We start from the raw sequence: 23589 nt of genomic DNA, 5'->3' as shown, positions 1-23589 counted from the left end.
GCTTAAGCCATTATGACACCAAAATACCTTTTTACATCCCTATTGGCCTGCAGCCAGTTCTGAGGAAACAGAGCAGCTCTGAGGGTGGTGATCAGTCACTCACCCCACCCAGCAGCTACTTAATAGTCACAGGCTCTGTCCCACTGAGGGGTATCAGCCCTTCCTGTTGTCCCCACAGGAAGTGCCATCTATAACCCCTGCAACAGGGCGGGTCAGGTCCTCATGGGACTCCAGGCTGTCCTGGAAGCTGGAGCACAGGAAGTTGGGGTAAGGGGCTGTGAGCCAGGGGGCAGGTGGTGACGAGGGAGGGGTCCTTACCGGCCAGACTAAGATAGCATCAGAGCCAACACCTCCCTCATGGTTACCAGGGCAAAACCAGGGACCGTCCCCTCTCTGTGCCTCCTCTGGGCTGAACCTTTTCTTCCCTCTGGGGGCTCCCCTGTGACCCTCACCCCCACCCAAGGGTGCATGAATGTCGGTTGCAACCAGATGCCCTTCTGTGGGGCCAGATCTACTCACCTACTGACACAGTAGAACGCGATCAGTCTGAAGATGTCCTCAAACACAAGAACCGAGCCTTCCAGGTACAGTACTGAGGAGAGATGACAAAAGGTCTGGATGAGTGTCCCTGCCAGGCGGAAGGAGACTCCCTGAGGGTTGGGGCCATATCTGCCGCCTTCACAGGGGTCCCAGTGCCAACCACAGTGCCTGGCATCCTGCAGCCTCATACACATCAGCTCCTAACCAGACTGTAGGCAAGTGGGGACTGAACTTCTGTGGTGTTAATCCACTGAAATTTCAGGGGACTATTACAGTAGCTGGTTATTTTTGATATACAGTCATCATTTGGGGCAAAATGACACAGGAGACTCTAGGTCGTAAAAGCAGAATTAAACATTGAATTGATGAGGGTCATCTCAATCTGACAAGGAACTGGGAGGGGCCAGCAGGGGGCAAGTTGCCCAGTTCTGTCTGGGTCTCCAGGAGGTGCAGGAGGGCAGGACCAGGGCCACTGGCCTTTCACCCAAGAACCCTTGGGCCTGTTGGAACCTTACTCAATTTGGCTATATGGGTAATCCAAGAGTGAGGGTGACCCTGGTATTTCCCAGCTCTGAGAACAAAAACGGATCAAAGCACTTGCCCAAGATGCCATCCCAAGGTGGATATGGCTCCTTGGAGGGGCATGGTGCTGGGATGTGCCTGAAGGTAAGTGGGGGTGGACCGACCAAAGGGGAATGTGGCACCCTGCTTTGGGTCCTCAGGACAAGGGGCTCAGAGAACCTAAGCCATTTGGTCGAAGTCCACTGCCCATCTTGGCTGTCATGCAAGTTCACGACCCCTGACTGTCATCCCAGGGCTCCGTATGCCCAACAGGTGATGCTCCCTGTGTTGGGGATCCCCCGCAGTGAACTTTCTCAGGCACCAGAGATACCAAGAAACAGAGGGCCACACTTCAGTTCCAATTTCCTAAGGTTCTTCTCCCATCTGTGTGGTGGAGGGGAAGTCAGGACCTGGGTCCCAGGCCTGGCTCCAACCATGGGTCAGGGCCACCACCTGCAAAAGGAAGAAGCCCTTACAACCACACATCTAGATGACAGGAGGCTGTTCTGTTTTCAAAGCCTAGGACAGCATTTCACTGCACTGTGCTCTGCGACACGGGCACACACGAACCAACATGTTTTGTTCCAATAGCTTGGTATCATTTTATTTTATTTTTTATTTTTTTCACATTTATTTATTTTTGATAGACAGAGAGAGACAGAGCACAAGTGGGGGAGGGGCAGAGAGAGAAGGAGACACAGAATCCGAAGCAGGCTCCAGGCTCCGAGCTGTCAGCACAGAGCCCGACGCGGGGCTCGAACTCGCAAACTGCGGGATCATGACCTGAGCCAAAGCTGGATGCTTAACCAACTGAGCCACCCAGGCGCCTCTGAATAGCTTTATTTTTATATTTGCCTTCTTTCAACGTACTAGACACTGTTCTAAACGGTTAACAGGATTTTTAAAAAGAAGTTACACTCATCATCTATTTACGGCAAAGAAGTAATGGTTTCCCATAGACACTTTAAAAGGGAGTTTAAAGAAAAACACTAAGTAAAATTTTTTAAAATGTTTATGTATTTCTGAGAAAGAGAGACAGAGAGGGACAGAGACACAAAATCCAAAGCAGGCTTTGGGCTCTGAGCTATTAGCACAGAGCCCGACACAGGGCTCAAACTCACTAGCCGTGAGATCATGGTCTGAGTCCAACTGACTGAGCCGCCCAGGCGCCCCAAGAAAAAATACTAAGTAGATTAAAGTACCAGTGGTACTTGGAAGGTGCATACAAATGACTTAGTCAGAAACATCCATCCCTGGAACTGCCACCCTTTGTGAATCAGTAGCAGTTGGGGCGGGCCACAGCGCCACCTAGTGCTGGCATTTGGGGCATCACCAACTCTCTCAAGAAGCGACAGGCCAAGGGATCCGGGGGGCCAAAAAAGACAGCCTGTAGCCTCAAGAGGTAGAGAGAGCTCCATCTATCAAGCGGGGAAGTAAATAAAGACTTCCTTGCGAATCCCTCAAGGGGAGGCTAGTAGCGATGCATGCAGAAAGCCTAGCATACCTGGTGCGCGTACTCAACAGTTAGTAGCTGTCCCTAGCCACGGGGACACGGGGACATGTCTGACCTTTGCAGGACACACTTGAAACTTTTAAGATAAAGTCAGCCACTCCCTCTTCTGTGGGGACAGCATCCCTTCACACCACGGACACCCCTGGGGGAGCTCCTGCATGCCAGGGCCAGGGTGTGGCCCAAATCTGAGTCTCCCCTCCCCCAGTACCCAGCACAGTGTGTGGCACGCAATTTGGGAGATCACTATGTGTATTACGTGTCTATCTGGGAGGGAGACCCCGGAGGAATAGAGGCCTCGGGACACTTTGGATGGCTCATCGCTCTCCCCCGCAGGAGCCCAGAGGGACACCTCAGACCTGAGGGAGTCCCGACAGACAGCTTCACGTCATCCTGGAGCACGGGCTAATGCAAATGGGTAAGCACTCGACGATCCTAATGTTGGCTGGGCTTAGCTTCCAGGACCGTCCAGAGTTCTGTGCTGTACCGGCCTGGTGCCTCGTGTGTGGGCGCCCGGGCCCAACTGCCCAAATGTGAACATGCCTCCGTCACTCTGTTGCTTACCCTCTCTGTGCCTTGGTTTCTTCAGCTATAAAACAGGGTTAATAAAGTATCCGCCTGTTATGGGTTGAATTGTGTCCCCCAAAAAGATATGTTGAGGCCCTAACCCTGATTTGGAAATAGGGTCTATGTAGGTATAATCAAGTTAACGTGCAGTCAGACTGGATTGGGGTGAACCCTAAATCCCATGAATGGTGTCCTTACAAAAATGCGTAAGGATGTGGGACACAAATGCAGAGAGGAGAAGGCCACATAACGATGCAGGCAGAGATTGGAGCAAGGCCTCTATGAGTCAAGCAACACCAGAGAGTGCTAGTTTTCACCAGAAGCTAGAAGAGGGGCGTGGAACAGATTCTCCCTGATCTGCAGAAACAACGAACACGTTGATTGTTGATTTCTGACCTCCAGAACTGCGAGAAAATACACCTGTGTTGTTTTAGGACCACAAGTAGCACAGCGGTCCTAGGACACTAATGAACCCACTCATAAGCAATGCTCATCCCCAGAAGCCGCTAGAATGGTGCACAGCACGCTCAGTCAGTGACAATACAGGATTACTAAACCGTAACTTTAAACCAGTAAGCCAGTCATGGAGGTAGAAGGGTTTCTGTGGCTCTGCTTGGCATTATTTCGTATGGCTCCTCAAAAGAAAGCCTGTCCCTTGGGGGGCCCATTTTCCTCACTTTATCCTGTCAACACAGTCCATATTCCTACCACCGGGCCTTTGTTCGTGCTGTTGCCCTATGCACAAGAATCCATCTTTTTATTATTATTATTATTATTATAATTTATTGTCAAGTTAGCTAACATACAGTATATACAGTGTGCTCTTGGCTTCGGGATTAGATTCCCATGATTCATCACTTACATAAAACACCCAGTGCTCATCCCAACAATGCCCTCCCCAATGCCCTTCACCCATTTTCCCTGCTCCCCTCCCCCCCTGCCCCTCCACTCCCTTCCACCCTCAGTTTTTTCTCTGTATTTAAAAGTCTCTTACGGTTTGCAATCTTTGCCCTTTGCCACTTTCAGGATTCAGCTCTACATCTACCTTCCGGCCCAAAACCTTTCCCGAGTGTTCCGACCTCCCCCGGGGAAAGCTGCACACAGGAGGGACTATGCAAACCACACATTTTCCCATCAGGGAAACGTCATACATACCCTCACATTGTGATGTGAGGTCATGAGACTGTGGACCCCCTGAGAGCAGGAATAGGTCTTAACTTTCCTCATCACCTGCCCTGCACCTGACACCGTGTTGGGCACACAGGAGGACTCTGAAAGGGACAGCCGGGCTGACCAGGCCCTCCGGGGCTGGAATCGAGAGTGGACCAAATTTATAGAGACAAAAAGTAGGTTAGTGGCTGCTTAGGGCTCGGGGGTGGGGGAGGGAGGAGAGGTAGGGAGATGATATGGTTTTCATTTTTTTAAAAATCATGTTGAGTTACAAAAACACACAATTTAGCATTTTAACTATTTTAGGGGTGCAGTTCAGTAGCATTAAGTACAAACACATTGGGCAACACGGGGCTTCTTTTTTGAGGTGATAAAATGTCCTCACACTCACTAGGGTGGGGATACACTACTCTGAACCAAAAGCCGCTAAAGGAGCCCCCTAAGTGGGTGAATTGTGTGAACTAAATATATTATATGGCTATCTTTCAATAAAGCCACTACATAAAAAAAAGGAGTGGACTGAATTTCACTGCCTAGATTGTGTTTTTCTGGGAGTTTTATAATGAGCATATATGACCTCAGTAAGCAGAGAAACTGTAAAGAGTCTACATTTTTCTATAGCCTTTAAAAAAAAATGTTTATTTTTGAGAAAGAGAGAGAGACAGAGTGTGAGCAGGGGAGGGGCAGAGAGAGAGGGAGACACAGAATCCGAAGCAGGCTGTAGGCTCTGAGCTGTCAGCACAGAGCTGGACGCAGGCTGGAACTCACAGACCACGAGATCGTGACCTGAGCCAAAGTCGGATGCTTAACCGACTGAGCCACCCAGGTGCCCAGTAGATTTTTAAAAAAAATTTTTAATGTTTATTTATTTTTGAGAGAGAGAGAGAGAGAGAGAGTGAGGCTCCAAGCTGTCAGCACAGAGCCTGACGTGGGGCTTGAACTCACGAACCGTGAGATCATGCCTGAGCTGAAGTCCAATGCTTGACCGACTGAGCCACCCAGGCACCCCTCTTTGCTCATTCTGTACTCAAGTTGTTTGCTGTTTTGTTTTGAAGGGCTCAGAGTTCCTCTTTAGCTAGGACATTTTCATAACGTATTCATTTCTCCACAAATATTTATTGTGCTCATCACCTTGATAAAAAGGGTAGGTGGATATAGAAATTGAGAGGCACCCTCACAGGTAGAAGGATGACAGGGAATTTGCCAATGGTCTGGCCATAGGACATCGCTCAAGCTGGGTCCCCGACAGGAAAGGCCACAGGCTCAGAACCTGAGAATAAAAAGCCACCGTGACGACAGGCTGGGGAATGGTTCGCAACTGGGGAGCAGGAGGGACAGACGTCGGCAGGCCTGGCAGGTGCAGCCAGGCCCGCTGGTCCTCGTGCCTCCCACCCCTCGAGGCTCCTTCCCCGCTTGGAAGGCCGCAGTTACCTTCTGACGGCCCAGCAGCACGGTTGCCATGGGAACCGCCACCTGGGCAGTTTGTGGCTCAGGTGGGCAAAGGCCTCTTTGCTACTCTCATCGGGCCTGTCCAAAGGCTCGAATTTCTGCAGTAGATGAAAACTACTGCCCCTGCTCCCAGGGGTGAAAGTGGGGAGAGTAGCAGTTTCTCCGGAGTCCGGGGGACCCTGTGGGTCCAGGCCCAGCTCTGGCGCCCACTTGTTTCCAGAAGCTCCCGCAGCAGCTGCCTGACCTGTGAAATGGGAGAACAGCCATCTCCCTGCCCGAAGGAAGGGTGCTGCCAGACTAGGGCTTGTGGGATCGCTGGTCCCAGCGGAAGGAGAAGCGGCCAGGAGGGAGCACAGAGAGTCCCACGCTGGGCAGCAGGTCGGCTGTGCTCTCTGGACGGGCACAGATCCGAGCACGAGTGGTGGACACCCTCGTTCCCGCTCCAGGCAAAGCCCACGCGGGAACGGTACCGACCAGGCATGGGCTCCCGGTTCCATCGGCCACATGCCCAGAGACCAAAGCCCTTACTCTCAGAGACTTGCTTCCTGAAACCGCCACGTGATGATAAGAGTAACCGAGGCCCTCCTTGGCCCTCTGGCTCCTCGTGCAGAGGTCAGAGTGGTACCCTGCAGAGGTGCTGAGCGAGGGCTAGCAGCGGCCCCTGCACCAGAGGGAACACAGAGGTCCGAAGGGCTGGGGAGGGAGCCCGGAGGGGCGAGTTAGGGCTCAGGGACCTGGAGAGGATGACAATTTGAAAATGTGCTGGAGACAGTTTCCTCTCTCTCTCCTTGCCTGGTACCGACGGTCCAGGTAGACACCTTGGCCTCTGGCTCATTGGCTGGCCCTGGAGCCCCTTGATTGTCTATTTACAAGCCCGCCTGAGCCTCCCTCTGTGAAACTTCCATCCCCTCTGAGCCCCGAGGCTTCTCAGTGTAAGATCATCCTTCCTTAGCTCCCCTCCCAACCCCCACCACATCTCCTCCATCAACCACGGGTCCCTGACAGGAGGGGCATGAGCTGCAGGGAGGCTGACAGGGAAAGGAACAGGGAGGAACTGCCAGTCATGGGCAGGGGTCCAAACAGGGGGCTGCTTCCAAATGCCCCTAATGCTCTGTTATAGGATCTGGCAAGGGAGCAGAAAGGTGCCTTCTCTTCCAGGTGGCTGTAGCCCTGCCCTAAACTGTACAACTTGTCAAGCAGAACACCAGCTGGAGTTCATCTCCCACCAATGAGGCACTTTTGGACAGTGCACAAGCTGTGCAACTGTCCATGGCAGCCCTGGATGTGAGTCATGGCCATCTTTGCTGGTTGCAGTAGGCATAAGGAGCAATTTCCTAGTAATTTCATCTTAAGAATTTTAAGATGAAAAAGTACTGCAATGTCTTTTTACTGAGTTCTATCCCACATCCCAAATTTGCTCAGACTGGAGACTCCACCACACCCAAATGCCCCTCCCACTGGACTGAGAACCATTGAAAGCCAGAAAGGAAGGGCCCTTAGAGACACGTCTGGTCCAAACTCTCTCACTGCACAGATGAGGAAACTGAGGCCCAGGGAAGGTACATCATTGTGCTGTGAGCCGGTATTAATTTGGGTGCTCCCCAGAGTTTGATTATGGTGCTCTCTGGAATCTGATTGTTATTCTGATTGTTCTGCCCCCTTCTCCCAGATTCCTGGCTTTAGGAACCATGGGCTTTAAGCCTCCTGATTAATAATGGAGGGGTACAGTTTTCAAGGTTTCAGAATAATAATAACAATAACAATAATAATATCGACCACTTATTAAGTGCCTACTGTGTGCCAGTCTCTGTTTTTAATCATTATCCTCATCTTACAGGCCAGGAAGCTGAGGCTCAGGGAGGTAAAGGCCACAGTCATGATTAAGTGCCACCAGCCTGGGAGCCTGGTATATCAGGTGCCTTTTTTTTTGTCCAGAGAGGTGGCCTGGGGTGGAGGGAGGGCGTCCCAGCACTTCACGCTGGAATGCACTCATTGGGTCCCTGCTTCAAGTGAATAGGTCAGCTAGCAGAGACGCCTGCCCACGGGCCACGCATTTCCTCCCCTGTCGCCAGGCAAGCCCCATGTCCCCTGGGTGACACCCTCCCAGGAAGACCCGTGGCCTCCCTCCCTCCGGCCCTGGCGCTGGGTACACACTCGGCTTTAGAGCAGGATTACACCGCGTCATGCTGTGTTCCAGCTCTCGGGAGAGCTGGAGTCAGGCCTTCCTCCTTTTCCTTGTCCCAGAGCCAGGACCTTGCCGGGATGATACCGCAGCCCGGGAGGCATTTGCTGTCGCTAAAAGCATCGCCCCCGAGCCTCACGCTGGCAGCCACATCCGCCAACAGCTGCGGCTACACGGTTCGAGCTGTAACGAAAGATTCCTTTTCTTGGATGGCGCTCTTCCATAGTTAGCGACTGTGCAGAGGAGGCCGTAAGTCGGGGAAAAGGAATACAGAGCAAATCGTCACGATGCAGATGGGGACTTTGCCTGGGAACTATTTATGGGTTCAGAGGCCAAAACAGAAGGGGCGACTTTAGACAGATGAGTGAACTGCCACGTGTCAGGGAAGACTAAATCACGCGTAAGCAGACGGAGAGGAGTTTGGGGAGAAGGGGCAGGGAGGGTGGAGGACAGCAAAGCAGAGGCATGCCGCCTGCCATCTGGGGGTCTAACTACCCACAGGGAACGAGCTGCCAGTCTGGGAAAGCCATCCACCTGCGCCTCCGCTCACATTCAGCGATCAGCAGGTGTCTTTGTCTCCATCAAGAAGAAACACTTCGCTCTGTTGGGCCAAAGGAAGAAAAGGAGGTGGCCCGAGGCACCACCCTATTGGCGAGAACACCCCCAAGTCCCACGGAAGGACCCATCAAGGCACAACCCAGCTCAGGAAACAACCTGGCCTCAGGGTCTTACCCCCGGTTTGCAAACTTTAATCTGAGGTCTAGAAGAAAAGCGACGACCACTTACAAAAACCGGGAGGCCCAGAGAGGTTCAGTGGCTCGGCAGAGGTCACAGAGAGCTGGGAAGTGATCCCGGGACGTGACTCTACAGCCCGCGCTCTCACAAAGCACACGCTCTTGGTTCTCCGGACCCCGCCATCCAGGAGAAACAACATGCAAGCTATGCGTGCAATTTTAACGTTTCCTATAGTCACGTTGGAAATGGTAAACAGAATCAGGTCAGGTGAATCCTAATCATATATTCTATTTAACCCCAAATATTGAAAATATTATCAGTTCCATAAATTATAAAGATAAAAAATTACTAGTGGGATATTTTAGATATTAAAAAAAAATTTTAACATTTATTTATTATTGAGAGACAGAGACAGACAGAGCATGAGCGTGGGAGGGGCAGAGAGAGGGGGAGACACAGAATCCAAAGCAGGCTCCTGGCTCCAGGCTGTCAGCACAGAGCCCGACGTGGGGCTTGAACTCACAGACCGCGAGATCGTGACCTGAGCCGAAGTTGGACGCTTGAAGTATGCTGAGTTTCAGAAATCCTGCTGCGGAGGGAGAGCTGGTCTGTGCTCCCAGGACAACTGGCAGGAGCCCATGGGCGCTGCGGATGCCCACACCTAGCGTGCCGCCGGGTGCCCAACATCGGTGCTTAGAGTGGAACTGGATGGAAGACAGGAGCGCCCACCAGGACTCTGAATCACAGGGATCTCATTCCCATCCTCCTCCCCATCAGCGCCATGCACGGAGTCATGGAATCAAGAACTAGGGACCGGCCTCGGGGCAAATGACCCTTCACTTGCTTCCAGATGCTGCTGGAACGCCAGCTTGGCAACATCCAGCCCAGGGCTCAGGACGCAGCTTGCTTCTCTGCAAGCATCCCGGGGCAGGCTCAGCCCTCGCCAAAGGGGAGGCCTATGGTTCTGGGGAGCAAATTCAGCAGGGGCGATAGGGTACTGCATTGCGGCTGTAGGGTCAAACGGCACTCCCAAAATCAGCCCATCAGTGGGCGAGTGGGTGCTCTGATCTTTTATCTAGCTCCTCACTGGTTCTGAATATGGGGATGGACAAAAGGGGTGTTATTTATAGACACCCCCCCATGTCCCCATAGGCATAGGGCCGGGTGCTCTCTTGAATCACCGTAAATACCCCTGGTCAGGAAAGGACACACTGTTGCTGCACAGAGAAGAGACTGCTCACACAGGGAAGTTCCTGTGCCGCCCAGGGGTCAGGGCCCCACATCCTCAGGCATTTCCTCCCGCCCCAGGTTCCTCCAGCCCGTCACCTAATCCAAATTCCCCTTTAGCTACCAGATGGCAACTCTGTAGAGCAGCAAGAACAGAGATGGAAACGGGTATCTTGACCCCAAAGGGCGTGACCACCAGGGAGGGTCACTGCAGAGTTAGCATCTCATGCCCCGGAGACTCTCAAATCTCCGTCCTGAGCCCTGGACCCATGGGTTTCTTCAAATATTTGCTGAGCACCTACTATGTGCCAGGCACTGCTCCAAGCCCTGGGGTGATGGTGGTGGCTTCTTTCTCCTGGGCACGGTGGTTCCCCGTGTCCCTTGCTGTCACCCCCGCCCACCATTCTTCCCCTGGACCTAGGGTGACACTGCCACAGGTCCCTGACACCTGGTGCTTACAGGCCCCTCTTCCTTCTTCAGCCATTTCTGCCCACCTGTGCTGCCCAAGTGACTCCTCTTCCTAAGTGTCTCCTCTGTCCACACCCACTGTAGGAGCCGGTGCGGGCCCCACCACGCTCCCCTCTGGTCTCCATCCTGGGTTGTCCCCTGCCCACCCCTGCAGTGGGGGGCTTCTGTGTGAAAGGCACATCAGACCACGTCCCCCATCTTTTTTTTTTATTAAAAAAATTTTTTTTAATCTTTATTTATTTTTGAGAGAGACTGTGTGAGCAGGGGGAGGGGCAGAGAGAGAGAGGAAGACACGGAATCGGAAGCAGGCTCCGGGCTCTGAGCTGTCAGCACAGAGCCCCACGCAGTGCTCAAACTCATGAACTGTGAGATCATGACCCGAGCCGAAGTCGGACAGTTAACCGACGGAGCCACCCAGGCGCCCCACGTCCCCCCATCTTTAATGCCCTTCTGCCGGGGGTTCTTCCCCAGGTCTTTTAGATAAAGGCCAAGCATCAGGACCTGGGAGCACCCTGCCCTGGGATCGACCCGGGCAACGGTCCCCGTCTCTGCCTGTCCCTTCCTTCCACACACCCCGTACTCCAGGCAACTAAGCTTCCCTTGCACACACCCCAGCATCCTGTGACTCCATGGCCTTTTTTGGACTGGCTGGCAGCCTCCCATGCTCCTCCTCACTCCTCCCCCTGGGGTCTCACTCACCCTCCAGCGTTGGAGCTCTTCCCGCTAACTGCAGTAAAATCCTAACACTTTCTTGATATCATCGTCTGTGTATCCCTATGGCCTAGTGTCCTTAAACTGGGTAGATGAATAAGTGCACGCTTTATACAATTCTCCAGTTATGTAGTGTGCGTGATCCTTGCACCCCAAAGCAGGTAGAAGTCTCCTCGAGAGCATAACCATGTTTGGCACTCAAGAGCAGTAAGTACAGCAGAGTGTTAAGCATACATGTTGGGGAGCCAGGCTGCTGGGTCTAAACCCTGGACCCACCCCTTACTCGCTGTGACCTCGAGCAAGCCACTGAGGCTCTGTGTGCCCCAGTTTCTTCACCTGTAAAACGAGGCTCATACTTGTCCTGGTTATCTATTGCTGAGTAACAAACCACTTGAAAAACCTGGCAACACAAAACAGCCGTCTTTTTGCAGCTCATGGTTTAGTGGGTCAGGAATTTGGGCAGGACTCAGCTGGGAGATTCTTCTGCTCATGGCACTGACTGGGCCACTTGGTGGCATTCAGCTGGGGACTGTCCTGGTCCAGAGGATCCAGAAGCCTTCACTCACGCCTGGCGCCTTGGCAGGAAAGGCTGGAAGGCTAGGCTCAGCCGGGCCCTCTGGGGCTTTGCTCCCTCTCTGCATGGTCTCCAGGTGGTCTTTCCGGTGTGGTGGTCTCAGTCATCAGATTTCTTACATGGCAATCCAGGGGTCCCAGAGTCCAAGCGGAAGCTGCCAGTTCTCTTAAAAGCTACACAGGGAACTGGCGTACTGCCCCTTCTGCTTTCCTCTGTTGGCCAAAGCAGCCCCACGCCAGCCCAGATTCAAGGGGAGGGCTTGTAGCCCCTTGATGGGAACAGGGTCAAAGGAAGGACCGCCATCTTGAATCTGCCACACGACAGTGTTTATATCTTAGGGCTGATGTGCAGATTAAATGGGTTAATTCATACAAAGCGCTCCGCAGATGATTGCTATCAGTATCCTACATCCTTAGTCTCTCACTGTACCCAGGAAAGGCCCGGGCTCGCAGCAAGTTCTCAGTAAATATTCTGTGTCATAACTCAGTAGAGGAAGAGGCATATGGAGAGCATTCTAGGTTGGGCTGTGTAGAGGGAGCTTCCTGTACCAAGCCCTGAGCCACATTCTCCACACTCGGGGTCACCTGGAGTCCTAAGACAGTGCAGTGAAAATGGGGAGAGCCCAAGAGAGCAGAATTGACACCAACCCAGCACACAGCTACGTGTGCCAAGACCCCACAGGCCCCTCTCCCAAGCATCCCCCCAAACCCGTATGTTATAGCCGAGGAAACTGAGCTCAGATGGGCTCAGGCTCTTGTCCACATTCAACCCGGGGCTGAGTGACGGGCTTCAAATCCAGGTCTGCCTGGATCTGTTGGTTCCTTCTACTACAGCCAAGGAAACCACGGAAAATGCTCTCTTCTCAAAGACTGACAGGGCTTTGGTCCTCGGGACTCGGACACCAATAAGAAGGAGGCTCTCAGCCTCCCACTAGAAAGTACCTCATGGTCTCGAATGTGACCTTGTCTGTGACCAGCTTGCCGTGTCACGTGATCCACGTGGTGTCTCTGGGAATCTGTGTCACACCTGCTGGGCCACCCCGACTCTGACGTAGTTCCTATTTCTACACACAACCAACACACACACACCTGCCTGTTTTAGAAAAAAGATACAGCTGGGGCATCCAGGTGGCTCAGTTGGTTGAGTGTCCAACTCTTGATTTTGGCTCAGGTCATGATCTCACGGTTCGTGAGTTCAAGCCCCACAGGGGGCTCTGTGCAGAAAGTGTGGAACCTGCTTGGGATGCTCTCTCTCTCGCTCTCTCTCTCTGCCCCTCCCCCACTCATGCTGTCTGTCTCTCTCTCTCAAAATAAGGAAATAAACTTAAAAAACATAAATAGAGATACAGTTTTTCATATAAGAATTGTTAACAGATTGCATGTAAATGCACACTTCATATCTACATGTACACACTCCAGGCTTCAGTTTGGAAAGCATGCACATAGACATCAGCTCCCAATGGTTCTAGAAGGTGGGCGCCCATTTTACAGATGAGGAAACCGAGCGGCAGCCTGCTGGCAAATGTGTAATGACCAGCTCTCTCGGGAAAGAAACCTCAATTTTGTAGCAGTGGCCAGCTCCCAGCACGTAAGCACTCCTAGTATCAGGCCCAGAGTCGGGGAGCAATGTGCCTGCTCACATCGCACAAGCCGGAGCGAGCTGTCTCCCGTGTGCCACCAAAACCACGGCTCTGAGCCAAATCCACTTTCAGATGGTTGTTATGAGGCAGAACCATCGAAAGGCCTGGCACTCAGGTGACCCACTGACTCGAGGGACTCGTCCTCCGCACGGCTGTCCTTGTTGAAACCACCTAGTCCCCTTCTGCTGCCCTGCGGTCCAGCTCTGGTTCTGTGCCATGAACACAAAGGACTTGGGTATAATTTAGGCTTAGGCCTCAGATTCGGAGGGTGATTCCAAAGTCCTTAGACATGCTCGATGATCGCCCGCGCTGCCTCCTTCTCCTCCACCTCCTCCTGACTTGGAGAGCCTCCTGCGTAAGGACCACGGGAGATAAGACAAGAAACAACCTGGCTCGGGGGAGGCACGTCGAACGTGGAGGTGACAGCCTGGGTTCAACCCCAGCTCCGTTCATGGGCATGATTTCCTCAGTGGCAAAATGAGGGTCCTAGCATCTGCTTCCTAGGGCTGTGGTGAAGACAAGAGGAATGGCTTCTATACAAGCCCATCCAGTGCCTGGCACACAGTGAGTCTAGTACAGTCCCTGGCACACAGTGAGTGCGTTACAGTGGCTCGCCCACAGCAAGCCCCCAGTAACTGGGGCTAGAGCTACATAAGATTTCATGGTGGGACCTAGTTACTGGGGAACTGGGTCTCACCTGGGGGCTGCTCAGGGCAGTCTTGGACTGAGAACAATGCCTACATTAAAGAACATTCCAGCAGGGGAAGTCCTACTGGGGCAAGTTCCTTAAAAGTTTCCACTATGAAAACCAAAACGAAGACAAACAAACAATAAGCACAACACAGCGTATGTGATAAGATCGGGACTGCTGACAAAGCAGTGGAAACTATTCACTGAGCCTCCACAGACAAAAGGAGATGGACACAAAGAGCCACGGAAGACACCAGTCCTTTTCTACAGAACTTTCCAGAAGGTCTCACCTCTGACTTCTTCCTTAAATAGTTTGGGCAGAAAGAAGAAGTTGGCGGGACAGGCATCATAACGTGGCTTCCCAAGAGGCCAGCCCAGCTGCCTAGACACGGAGAGGCAGGTGTCTTCCTCAGCCACGGCAAGGCTTTAGAAAAATCCAAGTGCTTGGGATGTCTGGGGTCAGGCAAACAATGAATAGCACCTTCTCTCTGTGTGGGGCTTTGTCCTTCCGAGGCACTCTGCATCCGTCTCTTGCCAGGTGAGGTCAGGGATCCCTCCCCCCAGGAGTCCCAGAAACATCAAGTGACTTGCTGAAGGTCACGCAGCAAGTGACTGGGAGAGCCAGATTAAAACCCAGTTCAATGACACCCACCCATGGCTTTGCCCAAGCTCCCACCGGCCCTCACGCTGCTCACGCTTCCTAGTGGTAAGCCGTCTCGAAACTCCCAGAGCAAAGTACATCTAGGAGGTGCTCCAGAGGTGCTCAGAGGTAGCAACTGACTTTCTCTTTCAGGAGAAAACCTAAAACTTGTAAGAACATCTCTTCACACGTCCTGAACCTGGGGAAATCCTCCTAGAGCAAGCCGAGCCTCCACACAGGGTCGCCAGGAGAGCCACAAAGCACTTGGCTTCGTTTCTTCCACTCTTGTCCCAACCCACTCAACTTCCCCAGCGATCTTTTTAAGAGCAGCATCTGGTCTTATCACGGTCCTCAATAGATCCTAGCTACATACATATGCGAATGAATGAATGAATGAATGAATGCAGTGTCACTCTTGCATTTCTGCCTGGTTTTAGGTGTATTCACATATGTCTTCTTGTCTGTTTCTCATAACAATTTCCTTACAGGCATCATTCACTCCATTTGTGGTTGAAAGTGAGGCCCAAGAGGGGTGCCTGGGTGGCTCAGTTGGTTAAGGATCTGACTCTTGACTTCAGCTCAGGTCATGATCTCGTGGTTCGTGAGTTTGAGCCCCGCACCAGGCTCTGTGCCGACAGTGAAGAACCTGCTTAGGATTCTCTCTCTGCCCCTCCCCGACTCGCTCTCTCTCAAAATAAATAAATAAACTTAAAAAAAAGTGGGGGGGGGGCGCGCCTGGCTGGCTCAGTCGGTTAAGCGTCCGACTTCGGCTCAGGTCGTGATCTCGCAGTTTGTGAGTTTGAGCCCCGCGTTGGGCTCTGTGCTGACAGCTCAGAGCCTGGAGCCTGCTTCGGATTCTGTGTCTCCTCCTCTCTCTGCTCCTCCCATGCTCACGCTCTGTCTCTCTCTGTCTCTTAATAATAAATAAATGTTTAACAAAAAAAGGAGAGTGAGTCCCAGGAGTCAAACATCTTGCTATAGTTCACAGAGCTAGTTTAGTGGGAGAAGTGAATGTAAATCTAGATTTTCTAACCCTAAGACCCAGGCCAAAGGGAAAGACAGGAAGTCAGGGAAGGGGGAGGGCAATTCACCTTTTGTGAACACCTCCTGTGTGTAGTGTGAGTTTGCCATCACTAGGAGTCCATTTCACAGTTGAGAAAACCAAGACTTAGTGAGGCAGAGTACCGAGCAACATTGCCAAGACCTCACAGCCAATGAAAACAAAGGGATTTGAATCTGGGTCCACTGGGCATGAAAGCCCACCCTCTCAGGCCTTCTGGACCAGGCCATCTCTCTGTTCGAGTGTGAGGTGTTATAAAGCAGCTGATCAATGGCCTGGTGTTTGCTGAACACTTGCTACAGCTCTACTCTATGAGGGCTGTGGGGACCACATCTCTTGTAACACACAAACCCTCGGAAGCTTCCAGCCAGTGGGGGAAGAGGAGACAGGAAAATGTGGAACAGACAACGAAGGCCGAAGGGATTGGGGAGAGCATCCAAGCACAGGTGGAGGTGGCTTAACCTGGTGAGCACAAGGGAGGGGAAAGAAAGGGGCAGGGTGGTTCCAGATGAGGGCATAGGCATTATTACTCTCCCAGGGGGGCTTTACACTGGGGGGGAAACTGCCCTGAACAGGCAAGAACAGGAGAGCACATTAGGAAACTTCACTGTCCACCCAAGGAGAGGGCCCGGGTGAGCGGTGGGCCTCAGGAGGATTTTGACAGTCAGAATGAGCCTTTTCTAGAACAGGTAGGTTCCCCCTCCTCTGCTATTTCAGGACAGCCAGGACAAACCAATTCCCACTCCTTGCAGGCTGAGGCCTGACATTTCACCACTGTAACATCACTACTATAACTTTTATTCCTATTGAGAACTGAGACGCACACCCTCACGGCTGTGAGCACAACTTTATGGTGATGTTAGTCTTTCACATGTTAGTATAAATCTGTTTATTGGCTAGAGAATTCCCAGAGAGCAGGTTTTCCCAGGAGGTGGCAGAGGGAGGCAGAAACAGCTAGGAAGGAAGGTGAGAGTCCCAGATGCAAACGTTGAGCTAAGATAATCCACATTCCCCCGCTCTCCAGTGACAGAAAGCCCAGGACCCCTGACACTTCTGTAGTCACCCCCAAAAGAGGGGTGGCTGCACAGAGAACCCTGGCTCTCTGAAACAGTTGGGTTGGACTGTTTTCCCTTGGACAGATTTTCGGAAGCTGCAAAGCCCCTGAAGGTGGTGGCCATTGTGCACACGGGCCACCCACTCGGGCCTGGTGCTGGCATGAAACCTTCACTCCCACAAACCCATTTCCCTCATCTTCCCCTTCTCTTGCCTCCAAGGCCCTGTGTTCTAGAAGTTTCTCTCATCTCTGTCAAAACTTCTTCCTGTGTCCCACTTCTTCAGGGCAAAGTGAACTCCCGGCAGTCCCTGTGTTGCTGTGCCCCAGAGAGGCGGTGCAGCACCCCGCCTACTTAGGAAGCTTCATCCACTGGAAGGGCCTCCCCTCCCACCCCCCTGCAATGGCCACTCCAGGCCCCGCCCCTTTTCTTGGCCCTGCTGCCCCGCCCAGTTCCCACCTGCCGCCGCCGCCATCGCCATCGAGGCCCTTAACTCGGGCAGGTCTCTCAAACCCTGACTCCTCCTGCTCCTACCGCTCCTGGCAGGGAGGGCCGTTCCATCCCCCACCCACACAGCCCAGCTCTCTTCAGAAGCACCGATTTCATCCGGGCACTTCCTGCTCCAACTGTGTCCATGCCTTCCCAAGATGCTGCAGAGCGAGACCCTGACACCCGGGGGTGGTTGTCAAGGCCCATGGTGACCCGGCCCAATCCCACCTTCCCAGCCTCATCGTCGATTTGGCTCCCCTCATCACCTAACCCCCAACACCGCCCACCCTTCCCTGAATCTCTTTCCTGCGTCTGAGCCCTGCAGGGTGTGGTCTCAGTTTCTCCTCCTCACAGTGATTTCCCAACCTCACGGCCCAAGGAGTCCTGGATGATATCTCCCTCAGCCAAAAGTAGTCTGTTTGGGGGCACGTGGGTGGCTCAGTTGGCTGAGTGATGGGCTCTTGGTTTCAGCTCAGGCCATGATCTCACAGTTTGTGTATCTGAGCCCCGTGTCAGGCTCCATGATGACAGTGTGGAGCCTGCTTGGAATTCTCTCTCTCCCTCTCTCTCTGCTCAATCTCTCTCTCTCTCTCTCTCTCTCTCTCTCTCTCTCTCTCTCTCTCTCTTAAAATAAATGAATAAACTTAAAAAAAAAGTAATCAGTTTTGATGCCTCCAAAGTACCCATTCAGGGGCGCCTGGGTGGCACAGTCGGTTAAGTGTCCGACTTCAGCCAGGTCACGATCTCGCAGTCCGTGAGTTCGAGCCCCGCGTCGGGCTCTGGGCTGACGGCTCGGAGCCTGGAGCCTGTTTCCGATTCTGTGTCTCCCTCTCTCTCTGCCCCTCCCCCGTTCATGCTCTGTCTCTCTCTGTCCCAAAAATAAATAAATGTTGAAAAAAAAATTAAAAAAAAAATGTCAACAAAGTACCCATTCACATTCTGGCACTTACGACAGAGTCTAGCCTGCACTTTGGTTAAGTGTGTGTGTGTGTGTGTGTGTGTGTGTGTGTCTGCCCTATGGATCCGATGTCAGGAGCCATGTCTTACAGAGCCCATTGTAAGTGTCCTCCTTCCGAAGCCATCTAGAACATATTCAATTGGTTGTGTCGTTGTCAAAATGTTTAATAACTCAGAGAAAGCTCATGGTAAAATATTTAAGTGAACAAAGGGAGGCTAAAAACTACATGCACCACCATGATTCAAAACACATTCACGGCGGGTGGCAGGGGGGAGGGAAACAGGCGAAGGGGGTGAAGAGAACACTTATTGTGAGCAGCAGTGAGTGATGTACAAAAGGGGTCAATCACTCTATTGTACAACCGAAACTAATGTGACCCTGTCTGCTACCCATACTGGAATGAAACAAAAATTTTAACGCATTAAAAAAAAAACCAAAAGAAATTCATCAAAGTTTTACAATAAAGTTCTTGGAGTTAAATGATCCAATGGTGTGTTTTTTTTCCCTGGACCAACCCCAATTTTGGAGGCTGAGAAGGGAATTGCTGAAACCAGAAAGAAACAAACTGTGGTTAGCTTTTAGCCCAAACCTCCCTGGGTAACAACCGCTGTGTGATAAAAAGAATGAATCAGCCTCTTAGAGGAGTTCTCTGGAAACAAGGCATTGCAGGAAACAATGGTTTTGAGGTGTAAGTTGATGTTTTTCAATCCCCACAGCAAATGACGACTGGTAGTGTTTACTGAGAGTGCTTACTCCATGCGGACGCTGGGACAGCTCTTCCTCAGAAACATCCCCACGCCGTCCAGGGGACAACATGGTGATGTTGGGAAAGTTACTCCAATTCTGATGTCAGTTCCAACGGGTCTCTTTCCCCACCACACCAAGCGATTCTCCTCCACCAGCCGGGTGTCCTACGATTCAGCTCAGTTCTGATGCTGTCCCCCTGGAGGTGGTGTCAGACCCCACAGGTTAAAGGCTCAGTCCCTGGAGATGGGCCCCTGCCCCACCCCTTCGGATGCTAATTACAAGTCCAGGTGCCTGTGGCCAAACAGTAACAGATGGGATGTTCCAATGACTCCCTTCTTGGGTTCAATTAATTTGCTAGAGCGGCTCACAGAATCCAGAGAAACATCTTACATATTAGATCACCAGTTTCTTATAAAATGATATAAATGACAAATAGCCAGATGGAAGAGGCTCACAGGGCAAAGTATGTTGCCCCAATCCAAAAGCTCTTTGAACCCCATCCTTTTGAGGTTTTGTGGAGGCTTCACTACATGGGGATGCATTGGCCATGCATTAAATGATTAAATTGTCGGCCGCTGGCCATTGGTGACTGATTCAACCTCCAGCCCCTCTCCTCTCCTTGGAGGTCAGGGTGTGGAACAGAAAGTTCCCACCCTCCAATCATGAAATTGGTTTCCCTGGCAACCAACACCTCATGCTCCCCAGCCCTCACTGAGGTCTTTGTACAAACTCTGGTGTGATTGAAAGGGACTTGTCATGAATATCAAGACACCTTTATGGCTCCTAACACTCAGGAAATTCCAAGGGTTTGGGGAGCTCCGTGCCAGGAACTGGAATGGAGAGCAAACATATATTACTTATTATAAATCATGATAACATGGCTACGATGCTGTTGAGTGCTTTCCTCCCACCAGGCGATACTGTCCCCCATCCCTACATGTATTCACTCATCAACCCTCCAACAGTTGGCTCTGTTGCAGGTGCTCCCATTTTGTACGTGAGGAAACTGAAGCACAGATAAGTAGCTTGTCTGATGTCCCAAGGTGACAGAGACAGAATAAAGATGTAGAACCATCTGCCTTTCCAGAGCGCATGCTCTCAAAAGAGCTCTGCTTTGACTAGAGTGTAACTCACAACTATGGGAGTACTGCCTCCCCGATAAAATATCACGAGCTTGCCTTGTCCTTCCCAACCCCGACGTTAACGATGATCGTTCCTTCCCTTTTTATGGACTTAATACGCTGTGGTCCAAATATGGGTTAAATCTCATTCTAGGATGGTGGGCCAGTTGGTGAAGGGCTCAAACCCAAGAGCAGCAGTGCAAATCTCCCGTGTGGACCTCAAAGGCATTCTGGTCCACACAGGGCCATCTGGATGACGCTCTGACCTGCCCATACATACAGATCTCTACTGCCCAGGAACACTTATCTAGAACTTCTCTCCTCCTTGGTTTAAAGGTTCCCCCAGTCCAGTGGCGGTAACACATCAGTGCCAGTCAGCACGACATTCACCAAATTTCCCAGGGAGGTGGGCTTTGTTCCTAATCACAGGTGGATCTATCAGCTTCAACTACTTGGCCCCAAACCACAGAGCTCAGAGTGGGAGATCTGTTCAGGGTAGAAGACACCCTTCCTGAGCTCAACACGCCAGCTTTTCTAAAGCCAGGGGGTCAGCCTGGGTAGCAGGGAGTAGGCAGGGAGTACCGTGGGGCTGCCCCCGAAACGGGGCCTGTGGCTCAGACTGAGTGCCAGGCAGTGGCTTTCTGTAGGGGCCAGACCACATCATCCGTCCCTGTCTCATGGTTCCTCTTCTGGAGACAGGGCCAACTCATTTTCTTTTTCTTCCTTCTCCTTCTTTTGTTTTTGCTTTCGTTTGGCAGCCAGCAGAAAAAATGCCGTCACGTGAATGTGTCAGTGTCACCATCTTCAAGGGTGCGGATGAATGAAAAGGGGCTAGCCTTTCATTAATTTCAGCCATTTCAGCTGGCCTAGCCTCCGTCCGTCCTGTAGCCTGCTCCTGCGTTCCCTGCGTCCCCGGCCCTAGTGCCTTCTTCTGCCGGTTCTCTGCCCCCACCTGCCACGCACACGCAGCTGGCCTCTGAGGGTCCCTGTGAAGCTAAGTGGTAGCTTAGCTACCCAGACACGGCAAAGCCTTCTTTTCACCTCGGAGCGGAACAGAGGTAGACTGGGGGTGCAGGAGATGGTGATGCCTGCTCGGAGTGGTCACCGCCCCTCCCTGCGTAGAGCGCAGACAGCAGCCGCTGTTGCTCAGGGCTGTTCGTCCCCACAGCATCACTAGCCTGAGCGACTGGGTCAGCGTTTTGCAAAGAACCCCCCCTTTTTTTTAAATTTTAAGCATTTATTCATTTTTGAAAGGCAGAGAGAGACAGAGCATAAATGGGGGAGGGGCAGAGAGAGAGAGGGAGACTCAGAATCTGAAGCAGACCCCAGGCTCCGAGCTGCCAGCACAGAGCCCGACGCGGGGCTCAAACCCACGGACCGCGAGACCATGACCTGAGCCGAAGTCGGCCGCCCAACCGACTGAGCCACCCAGGCGCCCCGCAAAGAAACTCTTAACAAGGAAGGAGAGGGGGATCCAAGCACACAGAACCACAGAGGTGGTCCAAGTGAGCCTTCCTCGTGGGGCCACGGGTAAGGCTGACCTCCTGTGTTCGGGGGATCCCTTTGTCTCCCTCCTTTGCCTGAGTTGCGTGGGAAATCCCAACAAAAGGCCCCAGTCCCAGGCCTGGGCCTTCCCCTTGCCCACTTCCTCCTCAGGCTGTCCCCCGCTGAGGCCACCACAGCCACAGGGGGACTCAAACGCTTGGTGGCTCCCTCCTCCCACGAGGGACTACGAGGCAGGCGCACACGTTGGAAGGGATTTACCCAGAGCCTGGAAACCTCTGTGTAGGCTCATTCCACTCTTCCTTTTAGCTTAATCTTGCAGGAGAATTAGTAATAATAATAATGATAATAAGGCCCAACAGATATGATTATAATCTTCTATTGTGCTCTTGGTACTGTCCTAAGTTATTTATTTATTTATTTATTTTAAAGTCTGTTTATTTATTTGGAGAGAGAGAATCCCAAGCAGGGTCCACGCTGTCAGCACAGAGCCTGACTCAGGGCTCGATCCCACTAATCATGAGATCATGACCTGAACGGATACCAAGAGTCGGATGCTTAACTGACTAAGCCACCCAGGTGCCTCTGTCCTAAGTAATTTAGACACACTAATTCCTGCAAGCACCCCTATGAGGGAGACACCATTATCCTTCCCATCGTAGAAGCCTGGAGAGGCTAAGTAAGGCCTGGAGAGGTCACACAGGTAGTGAAAGACAGAACTGGGATTCAAACACAGGCGGTGGCTTCTGTAGTCTGTGCTCGATCGCCATGTTAAGGAGACAGGTACTGAATGAGGAAAGAGACCAAAAAGATCAGAACGGTGAATCAAGGAAGCACAGAAACACATCACCTGGTACATTCTTGATGTTGTCTGGGTTCAGGAGTGTGAGGTTTGGGGGAGCGCCAGAGTAACATACAGAAAGGGCCAAAGAAAAACACATGCAAACTTATAGATGACATCTGTGCGGTCACAGTGAATGGACACACATCATGATTGGAAGAGTTATGTCACAGGAAGGATTTGGGGTTTGGGTTTTGACGGTCCTTTCGGCAAAGCTGAGCACCGAGTGTTTCAGAGTGGGAAGTGAGATGCTACCACACGGTCCTGGGAGGAAGATATGAATCTGGAAAAGGGAGCTAAGTGCCTTGGTTTGTGGCTTGGGCTCCCGATTGGAAATGAGACATTTGCAGCCAGACATGACATCCTGGTTCCACTGGGTAGGACTTGTGCGTGCTTTCTGACCAAGTCCCCAAAGGTCAGGAAGTGTAACTGGGTTGGAAAGACTTAGAAGTGATTACCCTGGAGCTAGGGCGGGGAAGTGGGAAGGAAGCGAGGGGCAAAGGAGAAAAGCAGACCTTCCAGTCTGTCAGTCCAGCCCGGTTCCCCTCTCCTCTGAGAAGCCTTGCTTATCGGCCTGCCCTTGAGCAAAGCTCCCTCCTTGCACTTCTGGAGCACGTGTGGATGGGTAACATGCTCAGCACATCGCTACTGCCCACCTTCAGCTACTTTCTCCATGCTGGTGTTGAAATTCAAGAGCACAACTGGCTATCAGGTTTCTAAAGGACTGCAGGTAACTAGTGCCTGGGCAGGCGAGTCTTTGAACTCGGCTGATGGTCAAACACGCACCCGGGGTCTGTGCACCCCCAGGCACCTGCTGAGAACATCCATGAAAGGGCCCGGGTTCTTGGAGAACAGTAGGAGCCCCAAACAACCTCCCCCTTCTGCAGTCATTAGAAGGCGCTGTATACCCTGGCTTGGGAAAACTATGACCCTCCTTCCTCTTTGAGATCCCTACACTTTCTTCCTTGCTGGACACTGCGGGACAGAGGTCACTGGTTTGCTATCTAGAGTAACAACCCCACATACTCTACCCCCTCACAGACTCTCAGCCTTTCACCAAAATCCAAGTCCTCTGCTTCTGCCTGGGCACAAGCCAGGACCGCATTTCCCAGTCTCCCTTGCAGTTGGGTGTGGTCATATGACCGCACTCTAGCC

At 52.1% G+C, this 23589-nt stretch overlaps 1 protein-coding gene and 1 long non-coding RNA gene across 4 annotated transcripts in view; one reads left to right on the top strand and one right to left on the bottom strand.

Annotated features, from left to right (window-relative positions):
* RIN3 (Ras and Rab interactor 3) overlaps positions 1 to 23589 on the bottom strand; it is a 124422-nt gene that overhangs the window by 43710 nt on the left and 57123 nt on the right. For all 3 annotated transcript variants that reach the window (XM_045060423.1, XM_045060424.1, XM_045060422.1), the window contains exon 4: positions 520 to 592. In XM_045060423.1, coding sequence (XP_044916358.1) covers positions 520 to 592 — 73 coding nt within the window. The remainder of the gene's footprint in view (positions 1 to 519; positions 593 to 23589) is intronic.
* On the top strand, positions 83 to 5066 carry LOC109500989. The gene is made up of 4 exons (XR_006599936.1): positions 83 to 267; positions 464 to 584; positions 2948 to 3029; positions 4205 to 5066. It is a non-coding gene; the product is annotated as an uncharacterized LOC109500989 (long non-coding RNA).

The sequence above is a fragment of the Felis catus genome, chromosome B3 (assembly GCF_018350175.1).
Source record: "Felis catus isolate Fca126 chromosome B3, F.catus_Fca126_mat1.0, whole genome shotgun sequence".
Lineage (NCBI taxonomy): Eukaryota > Metazoa > Chordata > Mammalia > Carnivora > Felidae > Felis > Felis catus.
This window is presented reverse-complemented; position numbering and strand designations above follow the sequence as displayed.